Raw genomic sequence first — 15,349 nt, 5'->3', positions numbered from 1 at the left:
AAACAAAAAAATTTGAACTGTGAGATAACGTTCGAGCGCATATCTACGCTCCGGCATACTACGGGTGCAAAATTGGGAGCGCATATACGAAGGATTAATTAAATTGATGATGAATTGAAATTGATGATTGTGTGCGTCTGTGTATTCGTCATTGTGTGTGCTTTAGTGGTTTAATTATTATTAATGTACTATGCCATATAAGAAGAAGAACAAGAAAATTAATATACCATCAACATCCGTAGCTTCGACAACTTCAACATCTTCTTCATCAGGTTTCTTCTCTCCTTCCGTTTCGTTTTCTCCGCTCTCCGTGTTGCTCACGCACTTCTCTAGCAGCTGAGTTATTGACGAGTTTTCGGTCGCTGCCAAGTCCATAGAGGAGTGACGCGCGTGTTTCTTCGACGGACTTTTGACTTGATCGACTGGTTCGATTGTTATTTCTGATTCGTTTATCAGATTCTTATCTTGACTGAAAATTATGAGATTACGTGATACATTATATGACGTCATTTCGAAAACCTTCACATTTTGAAAGTTGAATATCAGGCAATTTGCTGTTCTATCACTTAACATTTCTTTGCCCATGATATAGTCGACTAAACATCCGTCATTTTATACCACAGACACTAATTTATTTTATTTAAAACTGACCAAATAGAAGTTTTTAACTTTTTTTTTAAATATTACAATGAATTTAATAAACATTATTAGACTAACTGAATATAAAAAAAAGATTAGCGGGTGATTATTTTAACAACGCTGTCTTCTTCTTTCAAATGTCAAATCACTAATGAGAGAAAAAGATAAAACATTGAGTAACGTTTATAAGTAACGTTAATAATCAAGAACAGTTTGTAGCGCGTATTAAAGCAGAGCTATTAGCAAATCGCATATAATATTTTAATATATGTTTATATTATTTTATACTTTATTTAATATGGTAAACATAAAATATTACTTTGAATTAAACAATAACTAATAAAGTTTTCACTTGTAGATTGTACAAAGTTTTAGAGCATTGTAAAGAGAAGTTGTTTTTCACAAACATTAAAAAAAACCTCCATTGTGCAATAAAATTATCCAGTAATTTATAAATTAAAAGTATAAAATAACAGTTAACAATAACAGGAAATATTAAAAAAAAAATTGCAATATTCAACTTCGCTCCTACCATTGCAATATAATACTATATTATATAAATATACAACAGTAACAGTAACAGCCTGTTAATGTCCCACTGCTGGGCTAAGGCCTCGTCTCCCTTATGAGGAGAAGGTTTGGAGCTTATTCCACCACGCTGCTCCAATGCGGGTTGGTGGAATACACATGTGGCAGAATTTCAATGAAATTAGACACATGCAGGTTTCCTCACGATGTTTTCCTTCACCTTTAAGCACGAGATGAATTATAAACACAAATTAAGCACATGAAAATTCAGTGGTGCTTGCCCGGGTTTGAGCCCACGATCATCGGTTAAGATTCACGCGTTCTTACCACAGGGCCATCTCGGCTTCTATATATATAGTATACTGGAATATACAGTATAATTTAATACATATCAGTATTATTGGTGCAATTTGTGTGATAGCGTATTTATAATATGAAACAACAAACGCGTCATCCATACTTACTTGATTTTTTGAACACTTTGCTTAATTGAGTCCGAATCAACTTCAGAGTCAACGGCGCCGATCGGTTCCGTAATCGACGTCTTTCTCTCTAAGGAATTTGTACCTTGAATAGAAACGCTAACGTTATTATTTACTACTATTTACTATTACTATTTACTGATGGTAGGGCTTTGTGCAAGCTCGTCTGGGTAGGTACCACCCACACATCAGATATTCTACCGCAAAACAGCAATACTTGATATTGTTGTGTTCCGGTTTGAAAGGTGATTGAGCCAGTGTTATTACAGGCACAAGGGACATAACATCTTAGTTCCCAAGGTTGGTGGCGCATTGGTGATGTAAGCGATGGTTAACATTTCTTACAATGCCAATGTCTATGGGCGTTGGTGACCACTTACCATCAAGTGGCTAAAAATTATTAAATGTTACATATATAAAACATTTATCTCAAATATTATATATAGATAAAAAATACTTTATAATAATATAAACTTTTTTTATTATATTTATTGTATTTCAGTACTCAAACAGAATCTTTTAAGCGTTTTCAATTTTTTTTTTATATAAGATTAGTTTTCGCTTTGGTAGCGCTGTTTGATTGCATATTAACAGATTTAAATCCACTTAGTCTTTGGTATATATTGAATTATTCTGAAGAGGCGCCGGTACTTATGGGTAGCCAACTGCCTCCTGTATACAAAAATTACGTGTTGAGTATGTCTTGATAACCATACCCCGCACACCGCGAAGGCGTACGTACCATCAAAGCGGTAAACACCCTTTTTAATCTAAGCCTAATCGTGGTCGACACTATATATTTTGCGGCAAACAACTCGTTAGCGCGATTTAAATACGATCAGCGCCATCTAGTGAGAATATTCTGGAAACTACATTTCCCTATAACCTATTTATTTTTACCCGCTTAATACAAACTTTAGATAACGTAACATTTATATAAAAATTAACAAATTGAAATAGTTAAGTACATAATTTTATTTACAATCAACACGGTCAAAAATAATTAAATAATAAACAATATATGTATTATTGTTCCATTTTGAATGTGTTTTAACGATGCTGTTGTTAAATAATGATTTCAAGTTTCTTGAAAAACGCTTATGATAAATAATGTAATAAATTAAATTAATGAAATCAAGAACATTAATATTTCTTGAAAAAACGAAAAAAAAAAAAATCGCGAATAAGGTAAGATTTTTTTTCATTTAGAACCGAATTAGCTTCATGTGGCTTGTAAGTATTTAAATCGGTCTTTAGTAGTTATAAAAAAAAATTACATGCTACATTTACTCTTAGGTAGGGCTTTGTACTAGCTCGTCTGGATAAGTACCACCCACTCTACAGATATTCTACCGCAAAACAGCAATATTTAGTATTGTTGTGTTCCCGTTTGAAGGGTGGGTGACCCAGTGTAACCACTGACTGTACAGGATACAACAACTGTACAGGATTATATAAATGATGAAAGAACTTGGAGTAAGTCTTAGTTGATTTTCATACAGGATATATAAATTATAAGATATAAAGGATATATTGTGTATTATTATAAATTACATGTAATTTTTTGATTACTATAAAGTGTATCTACTGAGTTTCTTGTCGGTTCGTCTCAAATGTACATTCCGAATCGGTGATAGTTATCTTTATTTTAAAAAAAAATAATTTTAGTTCAGTTTTGTGCGAGCATTCCTGAATAAAGTATATTTTGACTTTCAATTTTTTGACAATACTTACTGGTAGCTGACGTTATTTTCTTCTTAGCGGACTTGTCCCTTCGCTTCAGCGATAGACCGACGGTTGTGAAATTCGTGGCCGCGTCTTCCGGGGGGAACAGGGGGAGTCTCATGAAAATCAACTGAGTCATGTCCCGGAGACATTGCTCCGCGTTGCGACGGAGGAGTTCTGTAAAAAGTGTTTTTTTTTTAAATATTACAAAAAAAGAATAACAAATGTGCTCTTAAAATCTTATGAATATCTATCTGCTTTTTTAATTATAGCACCATAGCAAGCACCTTATATAACTAAGCTCAACTCAAATATTAAATATAAAAAACTAAAATTTAAAATTTTACATTAAAAAAAATAGTAATAAACTAAACATAAAAACTATAATAAATTTTTCTGATTGTGTTTTATTTCATTCTACTACTAGCTACTGCTAGTTTAAAAAAAAAAACTTATAATTTTAATTAATGTATAAATTAAATGATTAATTCATTATATACCATAAAGTGGCAAAATATTATAATATATATATTAAATTCGTTCGTAATTGACGCGGTCACAGATTGTTATACTTATATCGAATACAAAAAAAATAAAAACTTAGTGCAGCACATGCAGACTTAGCTAAAGCTAATTAATTATGAGTTTATTTTTCTTACCTGTAAGTCTCGTCTCAAAACACGTTCGGAAACAGCTGAGCATTATCTCACAAACACTTTCATCGGTCAACATGGCACCTTCGGGACTCAGCATTAAGGTACGTAAAACCTAAAAAAAGTATTTATTAATTTTAATGTTAAACAAATTAATAAAAATAAAAATATTTTTAATTCTAATCGAAATGCGATAAATGGACGAGTTTTTTTTACCACAGATATTTTGTTAGCAAAATATAAGGGCAAAACGAGAAACATTAGGCTTGAACTTCATAAACAAAATCTACATCAGTTAGGTTGGGAGGGAACTAAGCATTAACCAATTATTCTACCCCCAAATAATGTTTGTACAGTGTAGTTATAGAAACAAATTACTAGTTTGGTGACGAATTAAAAAATACCAATGTCTATGAGCAATACAGCCTTACTATTAGCTTTATTATTAGATATTTATTTATTTTTATTAGAATTACAAATTTGCTTGTCTGGCTACTAATTATAAATAAAAAAAATATAAAAATAATTTGAAGTTAGGCTTATGGTCCCCAGCCAACTAAGTTTGTAGGTAGATTTTTTTTATGACATAGGTGAAGAAAGAAGGAATTTATTCGCTCGCAGCAATAGAAGAGTTAAAATAAAGAAACTGTTGTACAATTTGTGTTGTAATGTGATGATATGTAAAATGTATTACTTGTAAAATCTTCAAAAGCACCACACCGTCCGATGAATGGTCAGTACCAACAAAACGTGCATGGGTGACTGCATCAGCAATGTCTTCCACTGTTGCTGGTACACTTGAGTGAGTAGGGTCTGAAATATAACAACGTTTACATCATAATAATCATGGGACTACTTTTATAAAAACCAGGATATAAAGTCAAAACATATATTTACAAATTAAAGTATATATTTTAATTATAATTTTAATTTATAATATAAGAGTCGTAAAGCATGGAGAGTTTATGAACAAGGTGTACGTATTAAATAATAGTAAATGCCTGTGATACTAGGCAGTGTTTTGTTTGTGGCACAAGTATTTGTAAGATGTCATTGTCCGATGCATAAAAAATTATATCTGAAATTGAATAACCATCGAAAGGCATTCACATCACGAGCCCTTTTATTTTTAAACGGAATCAAGCACATCAGGTACCAGTAATGTAATATTTAATAAAATGATTCTATATAAATTGTATTTTTATTTACTTTATCACAAATAAACAGGCATTAGGTTGTTTTATATACAACTTAATAGAGGTGCCAGATACAAAAAAAAACTTGTTTATTTTTCATTACATTTTCTTTAATAAATTTATCTAACTTATACTGAAATTATTGGTTGTGTTTTTATTTTTAACGTAAGGTAACATTTTTTATTGATAAAGTAATTATTCTTTTGGATTAAACACTTGATATAATTTATTTATTTTAAATTAGATAACTTATTAATCTCTTTATCTTTTAACCTAATTTACAATCACATATTATTATATAAAATATCTCTATATTTAATACAGAAAATGTTTTAAAAACAAAAACAAATAGTCTCTCACCTATTAGTCCATAAGATAGAAATTTGTGTATAGCTGATAAAGCCAAACTTGTTACTGGTCCAGTGGTCTCCTTGCTCCTAATAACTTCTAAGAAAGGACTTAAATAGGTCGATGGGTCTAGTAAACGTAAATCATCTACATGATTTAATATAGTCTTCAAATCCTGAAAGGTTCTCATAAGGACGTCATATTCTTCATTAGGGAAAGAATGAGAACCCCAGCGTGTACTTCGTCGCATGGCGGTGACCAGCATAGCCATCTCGCCTTGCACCACGAAAATCCCATTACCCGGCAAAGACATATTTGCGAGTTTTTCAAGTAAATATCACCGATATCAACAATGTCTAATAAATTATTTTTTGTAGTATAATCATAAGCACACTACATATTTTTAAGAATATTAAGCTAACCGCCACTATCAGATATTATCTTATTAACTTGTTTTTTATGAAAATATGACAAAATTCCTAATAAAAATCAATAGGAATTCACAACTTGATTATCAAATTCCGTCACAATTCACAATCATATCATGTTGACGTTTCATTAATTTAGTATTACCTACTCTCCGCCAGCTGGCATTTTGCTTTTGCTATAGATTCTTAGTTATTTGCTATATCGATGCGAAATAGCCACACTTTAATCGTCTATTTTTAACAATTAAATAAAATAATGTACACTAAGCCTAAGATATTTTTTTTGAAATGGCAACATCTCAAAGATGTCTGACTATCGTGGGCTCATACTCTGACCAAATTTCAGAATTGTAAATTTTTCTATTATTTGTGACGTATTAGGTACAAAAAAAATTGACGTCGCATGTAATTGTAAGTTCGGAATCTAATGCAATTATATATTTTTTCTAAAAGTTTAAGAATATTATGAATATTCTATGTGAATGTGCGTTGTCACGCGTGCAATGGCTATCGACATAGACTTGTCAACTTGTTCTTTTTGTGTTCATGCAGTTATTCTTAAATGTGTATCTGATTACGTTGCAGGCGACTCCTAACCTAGATTAACACGACAATGGTTAAAAAAAAGAGACAAAGCGATCCTAGCGAAAATGGAGACGAGTCGACTGAATCGTGCGATGAAACTGTTAAGTCCACATGTCACCATGTAGCTAAAGCAGTAGACCTCACGCGCCTGAAGAAATCCCTCAAAAATGGGGGTTTCGAGAAGGAATGCGCGGAATGTAAGAAAAGTGCAAGTACTGAAGTAGCTGACCCAAATTATGAAGAAGATCTCTCGCTATGGATGTGTTTGCGCTGTGGGACACAACTATGCGGACGTACACGTAATAAACATGCTCTGAACCATTTCAACACGCCCCACTCTGACTGCCATGCCTTAACAGCCAATACCACAACTTGGGAGATATATTGCTATAATTGCAACAATGAAGTTACAGCTTCCAGTTCGAAAAAACTTCATGAATGTGTTGAATATTTAAAAAAGCAATCATCTAGTAATCCTAAGTTACCACCAATAGAACTGCCCTTCGATAACCAAGGATCCAAGCCCTTAGAACTTACAATGCCATTAGAAACAATGTCAAGGAATGATAAGGGAAAAGATAAGGCGATGGCATTGAACTTGCCAAGAGTGAGAGGTTTAACAAATTTAGGAAACACATGTTTTTTCAATTCCGTCATGCAATGCTTAGTTCAGACACCTTATTTGTTAAATGTTTTGCAAGAAATGGCAAATCCTGGTGAAAAATTTACTTTGCCTGGGGGTAAATTGACAATTAAGCCGGACCAAAGTGGTGAGGAGAACAAAGAAGTGGATCTTCCACCAATAACTGGACAATTAGCTGAGTGGGGAATCTTGACAAAGACCTTAGCTGAGACTTTGGCTGAATTGCAAGCAGGTATGTTTTTAAATAAATTTCTTGCATAAATTATCAATTAAAAAAAAAGTTAAATTTATGGCGTGAAATAATAAATAGCAATAAGTTTACTTCAAAATCATTTGACCTTATTTGAACTTTAATCATATGACTTTAAAGCCCTTTGTTTGTAGATAATAAATATAAGCACTATTTCTGCAATTATAAACAATAGACTAGTAACAATTGTTATTATTTCCTGCTAATATGCAGTGTTTTTAATTATAAATTCTAATTTGAATATAATTTTATGAAAATTCATATTGGATTATTATGCCAAAAAAAAACATAACTAACTGACATTACAAACTTTTTTTAAATGTAACTTAAATTCTTTAAAAAAGATGAAAATATATTGTCAAAATCTTTATTTAATATATTAGTTATCTTTTGGCATAATTATATTAATTGAGTAGCAATTTTTGATATATATGAATAAATTCACATTATTTTCTAGAAATAACTTTTTGCTCATTCTTTGTTATACGAACACAACCTGAGAGAGATATATGTAAAAAATAAATGTAAGAAAGATATATGTATCTTTTTTGAAGACCAAAGATATTTAAAAAAATTTAATATTAAAAATTAATACAACAATATATTAATTATTTTAAGTATATCCTTTAAAAAAGTATTGTAAAGTAGGATGTGGTGTTAAGTTTAAACAAGAAAAGAATTCTATATACACCATACAAAGTAACCTATATTTAAAATTAGTCCCATGACCCATTTCTTTATTGCATTGCTTAGAACATTTACACATTTTTATTTTTCATTCATCAATCATTGAACTTTTCAAGAAGTCACAAGAGAGAGAGAGTTATATTAATAATAATACAAAAATTCATACAGCAGTTCAGTAATATATAGCTCACATATTTGGAATTTTAATTGTACAATTGTATTTCGTAGAAAAGATATTTTAATAATATATTATTCACTCATTCATAAATATTTAAGTGGATTTAATTTAACATTATATAAGTACAAGAGAATTAAATACTATTATGTGTTATTAATATTCATGTTTCTTGTATAATACTCAAGTGAAGCCGTATAGTTGCAGTTATAAAATGAAAGATTTTTTATTATATAATACACTTACATTGGGAAATGAAGTGTGCTAAATAAAGACAGCAAATACAATTTGCACTTTGTTGATAATTGATGTTCTATATTACTTCACAATTGTAATTTGTAGGTAAAAATCAGTTAAAGTGTTAATTGTGACTAAATGTTAAAATAATTATTGAATTTACCTATATAATTTATTCCTCTTCTTCTTTGTGCCACTCTTGTCAGAGTGGTCATGGTCGCTATGTAGTATTTTGAATTGTTTGGTGCAGTTGTAATTCGCCTCACGAGCCTAATAATTTAATATACTTTATATGAATATTTAATTAAATGAAATATATTTATATCAATTATCTAAATTTTAAATAAATTTTATTTTATTGCATAAAATATTAACGTAATTCAATATCTCAAAAATAAACATTATAACAACAACAACAACTTTGAATTAATTAATTTGTTATCTATATATAACATAAAAAATTATGTATCTTTGTTTGTCTCATATGCTTCCCTATGCCATTCGTCTTATTAATATAAAACTTTATACAGTTGTTGTTTATATTTGAATGGAGATTTTTGGCATAGTACAGTCAAGGTTCCATGTGTTTCATATTCATAAAGTCTGTATTGTCAATTCCAATGCCAAAGAGGAGTAAAGATTAATGAACTATATTCTTGAATTTGAACATGTCATCCATGGTCATCTAAATAATCTGTAGTATTCATTAAGGATTTGTGAAATAATTTTAATACTAGTGGATATTTTTAAGTAAAATTTAATGTAATAATCAATATTATAAATAAAGATATATAAGATCCATTTGTAATGTCTATTAGGAGTGCTATTAGAAAATGTCATGGAATATGTATGTATAAGGTTTGTTTATCTTTATTCTTTCTACCATTGTCGTAGATGATAGTTGTAATAGTGTTTCTATCTTCGTCACGAAATGATAATAAAAAACATTGACTTTATATTTCAGGAGAAGGCGGAGTGTATACTCCTAGGAAGCTGCTCTCAGCGCTAGTCAACAAGCTGCCCCAGTTCGGCGGCGGTGACCAACACGATGCCCACGAACTTTTGAGACATTTGCTTGAAGCTGTCAGGTAAGATCTTTTTTTTTTAATTCTAAAATAATTTCATATATATTTTTAACCTCATTTTTAATAACAATCTTAAAATCGAAGTCATGCAAAATTTATCTTTGTAAGTATCAATATTTATTAATATCAACATTGTACTCATGTGTTATTTATTAATACAACAATTATAATTGCATTAATTGAAAACAGTGGTAATTACAAAAGATTTTAATTTTGAATAGTTATTGTTAATTGTAGAATAATAACTTGATTCTATATTTGTAAAAATAAAATATTTACTATGTGGTAGGGTTTTGTGCAAGCCCGTCCAGGTACCACCCACTCATTAGATATTCAACTGCTAAACAGCAATGCATAGTATTATTGCATCCCGGTTTTTTGATAGTGTGAGATCAAAATTATGAGAGAAAATTCAAAATTAGAATTACTTTCATCATGATCGCTCTTGTGAGCAATCAAAAATCATTGTTTTACAAAATTAATGACATGTAAAATTACTACCAGTTTAAATTGTAGATTTAATGTTGTTTTTATATTTTGTTTTTCTCAATTAGGTTACATACAAATTGGGCTTATTATTTATTAATAAGATATTTTGTAAAATTTATATTGCAGGTCTGAAGACCTACGTCGTTACCAGTCGGTGATACTAAGCAGTTTGGGTGTTAGTTCCAAGGTTGATCCAGCAAAAGTTGACGGAGAAATTAAACAGAAGATTAAGTTCTATGGACAACAGGCCTCAGACACGATGCTCAGACCAGAACAGGTATATATACATCATTTTAAAATGTTGATTTTTATCGAACAATATAATTAAGCTGAAGTCAAATAATTAATTGAATCTTAACACACATATGCAATGTTATATAAGTTTATTCAGAAGTAAAAAAACTTGCTATCCTTTTTAACTTCACATATGATTAAGAAATACCTATACTTTAAGTCTCGTTAAATTAGCTAATTTTAGATGATCATATAAAATAGAATTGTAACAATTGTTGTACATATTCCTATTCTATAAAAAAAAAAATATATAGATATTGAAATTTTAATTATTAATTTTTATATTTAAAGTTTTGTGTAATCTTTTATATTATAATCTGTGGTATGACAGTTTTTACCCTGCTTTTGACCCCCCTTGATGGAATATGAAGGTTCAAGTGTATTTGTGTAGACATTAATATTTCTTGTACAAATGTCTAGTCTTTGAGATTGTTTGCTGCAGATGAAACTCTGTGAAATAGACACGACATTCGACTATCAAAAAAAAAAACAGGAACAATTAGTAACTTACAATGTTATTTTAGATTACATTCTATGAACCATTGTGGGATCTCAATATTTAAACAAGGGACTTTTTTTAAATATTCGATTCTTTAATTATATTTTTGATTGAATAAATGCAGGTTTTCCGAGGTTTCTTAGTATCGACCCTCGAGTGCCAGGAGTGCTTCCACCAATCAGATCGTTCAGAATACTTCCTTGATCTCTCTTTGCCTGTCGCGGCTTCACGTCCTCAGCCACCTGCTCTTGTTAGAAGGAAAACACCCAATGGTAAGTACTGGAATATTTCCTATTTAGTGTGTATATGTGTCAATTATATATATATATATATATATATATGTATTTACTATTAAAATGTAAGTAGTGTAAAAAAAATATGAAAGGCTTTAAATCTTTCTATTTTTTTTTTAAAACTAAAACTATATTAATAATTTATAAATATATATATATATTGTTTGAAATATTCATTTGTCTCTAATATTACTAAAATGATCCCAATAAAATCTAACCTGAAAATACCTTATGTTATACATAATAAGGTCTAAAATTTCAGACGAAAATAATTTATACAATCCTCAAGAAGAGAATAAACCTTCAAAATATCAACTGAAGAAAGAACGAGTTGCTAGAAAGGCTGCTAGGAAAAAAGGTTTGTTGCAACCTGTATTTTAAACGTTCACCCATTTTAATTAACTAACTCTTTTGTGAATAAAACTTAAGTAAATGACTATCTGTCATTTATAACATTTGTAGGTGCAATATAATTTGTTGAAGAATGAAACGGCATAATATAATAATCTTGGAGAGGTTATTGCCTATTCTCCATAAAATATTTATTCTGAACCGATGATAGCTTGATATTGAATTTAATTTTTATTAATAGTTTTTAATTAGTTTTTAAAAAAGCTTGTAAAAGCCTCCATGAATATATATATATATGTATTTGCATAGCTGTAATTTGATACATGTAGGATTTCATAATACTTGTCAATTTTTTTCATATTTGTAGATTAAATATTTTAAAATATAGGAAAAAAATTGTAAATAAAAAAAATTTAAAAAATTCTTATATTTTTTTAATTTTCTTATAATTATCATTTCTCATTCCAGCAAATTCAATTTCCAAAGAAAAGGCCTCTCCGACGGAAGCCAACGGATCTAAGGAAGAAGGCAAATCTTCATCTGAACAATCCGATGCCGATGTTGAAGACAATCTCGAAGACCTCCCGCGGCAGACGGAGACGCACTCCGTGTCCACGGGGACGCAGGCCATCGCTCACACGGCCGCCAACTTCGCCGCCTACCACATGGAGTCGGGGTACAACTCCGAGAAGGTCATCAGCTCTGACTCCATAAGAACGAGCCCCGTCGATCTAGACAAGGAAAAGACGGACAACACACCAGAATCGGCCGATAAGGATAAAGAATACGCAGAAGTCGGTACGTCGACAACGGCTATAGCGCTCGAATATAAACCTCTCGTATCTTTAGAGAACTTCTCGAACCCAGATTCCGGAGTCGCCAGTCCCGAAGCGACCAAGCACAATTCAACAGAAACAGTCGATAACGTAGATTCTCCTTTGAACGGAAAAGAGTTGGGCAGCCATAGTTCGTTATCGAGTGAAATCAACCTGGACCTATCGAGTCCGCAACACAACAAACTGTCACCCGTCAAGAGCGACTACGAAAGACCAGTCTCGAGAATATCCTTCGCTCCGGAGTATAGCAACGAGGTCGTCTCCCGAGGTATCAGCGTGCAAGCTTGCAGGGATCTCTTCGAAAATAGCTGGGAGTTCAATAATGCCAGAATCGAAGATTCCATTTACAACGAGATGTATGATGATGAAGTCACAAGTAAGTTAGAAAAATTAAAGCTCGACATGGACGAGGTGAAGCCGAAGCCAACCCTACCGTCGCCGGTCGCGGCCGAAGCGTCGCAGGAGCCCCCGCCGACGGTTCCCCGCGCCAAAGCGAACGACGTCGACGCCGACAAGAATACGAACCGCGACTTCCTGTCCTTCTCCCGACAGAGTCCGCTGTCGCCGCGCTACGTGTGCGACGAGGACGAGTGCAGCATCCAATCTTGTCTCGGGCAGTTCACGGCGCTCGAGCTGCTCACCGGCAACAACAAGGTCAGCTGCGAGACCTGCACCGAGAAGATCAACGGCAAGGACGGCAAGACCGTGTACACGAACGCCACCAAGCGCTTCCTCGTGTCGAGCCCGCCGGCCGTGCTCATCCTGCACCTGAAGCGTTTCCAGCTCGGGCCGCGCTGCATGTTCCGCAAGATGTCGAAGCACGTGGACTTCCCGACGGTGCTGAACCTGGCGCCCTTCTGCGCGCCGAACGAGCGGCGTGCGCGCGGGGGGCTGCTGTACTCGCTGTACGGCGTGGTGGAGCACTCGGGCGGCATGCACGGCGGGCACTACGTGGCCTACGTCAAGGTGCGGCCGGGGGCCCCGCGGCGCTGCTTCCTGCCGGCGGCCGGCGCCGACTCCGAGTCGGAGCTGTCGGGCTACGAGTCGGGCGAGGGCCCGGCGGGGGCCCCGGCGCCGCGCGGCCGCTGGTTCTACGTGTCCGACAGCATGGTGTCCGAGGTGTCGGAGGACAAGGTGCTGCGCGCGCAGGCCTACCTGCTGTTCTACGAGCGCATCCTGTGAGGCGAGCGCGCTGTACATAGCCTCCTTTTCCGCGACGCTCGGGTCGGATTGTAATTTATTGTCGTGGCGATCGTGACTTCTCCGGAGTCGACTCGTTTCGTAGGTTTCATACGGTTCCTGTGTTCGTTTAGTGGACGTTTGCGTTTTGTGAACGTGAACGTGCGTGCGTCCTTTCATGTATCGTTGAATATATAACGCTATGTAATTATGTTTTCGTTTATACATATATCGGTGGTTCCGTCGATTTATAATCATAATGACAGAGATTGCATGTTTTATCTGAAGTTTTGTGTCTAAAGGTGCTCCTACACACGAAACAAACTAAACTTAAAAAAAAACGTAGAATTACTTCCATTTAGCTTTCACCTTACCATCTTATAAATTAAAATTACCTAAAATGGAATGAATCATAAAATGATTATTCTCCTTAATAACTGCCATTGCCTTAAAATCACAAGTACAAAAATACAACTCCAATTATTTCTTTTAAAGCGCTGCAGTGCTATAAATCTTAAATAAGTTGTAGTTCGTGATGTAAGCTGCACTCTTCCAGTTAATAGCTTTAGTTAAAAAAAATATATACAAGACAGTGTCGGTGCACCTTTATTTTAACATATTTATTTATAATAATAAATGTAGAATGATTTTATTAAGGCTTAAATTTATCACACGAAAGTAACGTAATTTTTTTTTATTGTATTTTACTGAACAGAACAACTTTCCTCAATGGTCTAGTCTTCCATTGAAGTGTCAACATTTTAAACGTAAAGTTAGTTTTGGCTATAAGTATACTATAACAGCATTGATATTTAACGCCCTGAAAATATTATTTATTATGTTTTGTGATGTCTCATTATGGAAGTGGTCTCACGTGACAAAATAAAGCAATTGCACTAAAGAATCTGACAGACCTACGACTTACTTGGTTGCACGTTTACTTTAAAAGTTAACTTTTTTTTAGCGCAATTATGTCCAATCCTTTCATTTTGTCGTTATGATATTTTTTTAGAATATCAGATGCGTAGTTTACTTTGTTATCACTAACTGTTGTAATAAGATTTGGTTTTGTTTTTATTGTGAGAACCACTACACTGTAGACGACGTTAATCTTAGCGAAAGTATTGTTATACAGACATACCACACTCCTGTTTTATATTACTTACTAATTAGTTGAGTGCTCAATTTAGTTAATGCAGGTCCGTGTTTGACTAATAATATTCGTTGCGTGAAGTTTACAGTGAAATAACACAAAAACTTAGCTATTACAGATGATAAATATCACGATAGCAGATTAAAAAATATAAAATATATCTATGAAATTTACATTAGTGTAATATAAGTTTTGAGCTATGTACATTATAGAAACTACTTCGATTTGACTATGGGCCTTGTTGTTTGAAATATAGATCGGTAATACACGAGAAAATTCTAGTAGCAACATTGTAATACAAAGTATATTAAAATTTCGCGGATTATATTAAAACTTATCGACATTGGCAACTCAAACTTATAAATTGCAACTAATTTTGTATACAGATTTTTTACTGCAAGCTGTCAGTAGTTGTAATTTCACTGTAAGATTCTAGAACGTTCTCTCTTGTAAGTATGGCTATTTGTGACGATAGTTAACCCGAGTTGATTATGTTATTGTATTTGATAATTTTGTAAATTGAAACCACATATTGTGTTATGAACAGGTGTATTAAATAAAATAGTTTTAAAGCACATGAGCGTTTAGTATTTA

The 15,349-nt window shown here is 32.8% G+C and overlaps 2 protein-coding genes and 1 non-coding gene across 3 annotated transcripts in view; 1 reads left to right on the top strand and 2 right to left on the bottom strand.

The window, feature by feature from the left end:
• The window catches only part of LOC126771574 (Golgi-specific brefeldin A-resistance guanine nucleotide exchange factor 1), a 103,965-nt gene extending 97,876 nt beyond the window's left edge, over positions 1–6,089 (bottom strand). Inside the window, exons 1-6 of the mRNA XM_050491523.1 lie at positions 5,584–6,089; positions 4,722–4,840; positions 4,034–4,142; positions 3,384–3,551; positions 1,632–1,734; positions 228–469 (exon numbers count right to left, since the gene is read on the bottom strand). Of these exons, the coding sequence (XP_050347480.1) occupies positions 228–469; positions 1,632–1,734; positions 3,384–3,551; positions 4,034–4,142; positions 4,722–4,840; positions 5,584–5,884 (1,042 nt within the window). The 5' untranslated portion in view covers positions 5,885–6,089. The remainder of the gene's footprint in view (positions 1–227; positions 470–1,631; positions 1,735–3,383; positions 3,552–4,033; positions 4,143–4,721; positions 4,841–5,583) is intronic.
• LOC126772103 (U11 spliceosomal RNA) lies at positions 2,287–2,416 on the bottom strand. The gene has a single exon (XR_007669624.1). It is a non-coding gene; the product is annotated as a U11 spliceosomal RNA (small nuclear RNA).
• Positions 6,090–6,297: 208 nt separating the features above from the next.
• LOC126771581 (ubiquitin carboxyl-terminal hydrolase 16) lies at positions 6,298–15,332 on the top strand. The gene is made up of 7 exons (XM_050491538.1): positions 6,298–6,410; positions 6,585–7,459; positions 9,541–9,664; positions 10,277–10,427; positions 11,068–11,215; positions 11,499–11,594; positions 12,056–15,332. The coding sequence occupies exons 2-7, from the start codon at positions 6,613–6,615 to the stop codon at positions 13,603–13,605; spliced, it is 2,916 nt and encodes a 971-aa protein (XP_050347495.1). The 5' UTR covers positions 6,298–6,410; positions 6,585–6,612; the 3' UTR covers positions 13,606–15,332.
• Positions 15,333–15,349: the final 17 nt, after the last annotated feature.

The sequence above is a fragment of the Nymphalis io genome, chromosome 11 (assembly GCF_905147045.1).
Source record: "Nymphalis io chromosome 11, ilAglIoxx1.1, whole genome shotgun sequence".
Taxonomy (NCBI): domain Eukaryota; kingdom Metazoa; phylum Arthropoda; class Insecta; order Lepidoptera; family Nymphalidae; genus Nymphalis; species Nymphalis io.
Note: the sequence above shows the minus strand (reverse complement) of the source record. Positions and strands in the feature narration are given on the sequence as shown.

Coding starts and splice junctions, on each gene's coding strand:
- LOC126771581 (XM_050491538.1), top strand. CDS start 6,613: ATGGTTAAAAAAAAGAGACAAAGCGATCCTAGCGAAAATGGAGACGAG. Junction 7,460..9,540: donor TTTGGCTGAATTGCAAGCAG/GTATGTTTTTAA, acceptor TTTATATTTCAG/GAGAAGGCGGAGTGTATACT. Junction 11,595..12,055: donor AAAGGCTGCTAGGAAAAAAG/GTTTGTTGCAAC, acceptor TTCTCATTCCAG/CAAATTCAATTTCCAAAGAA.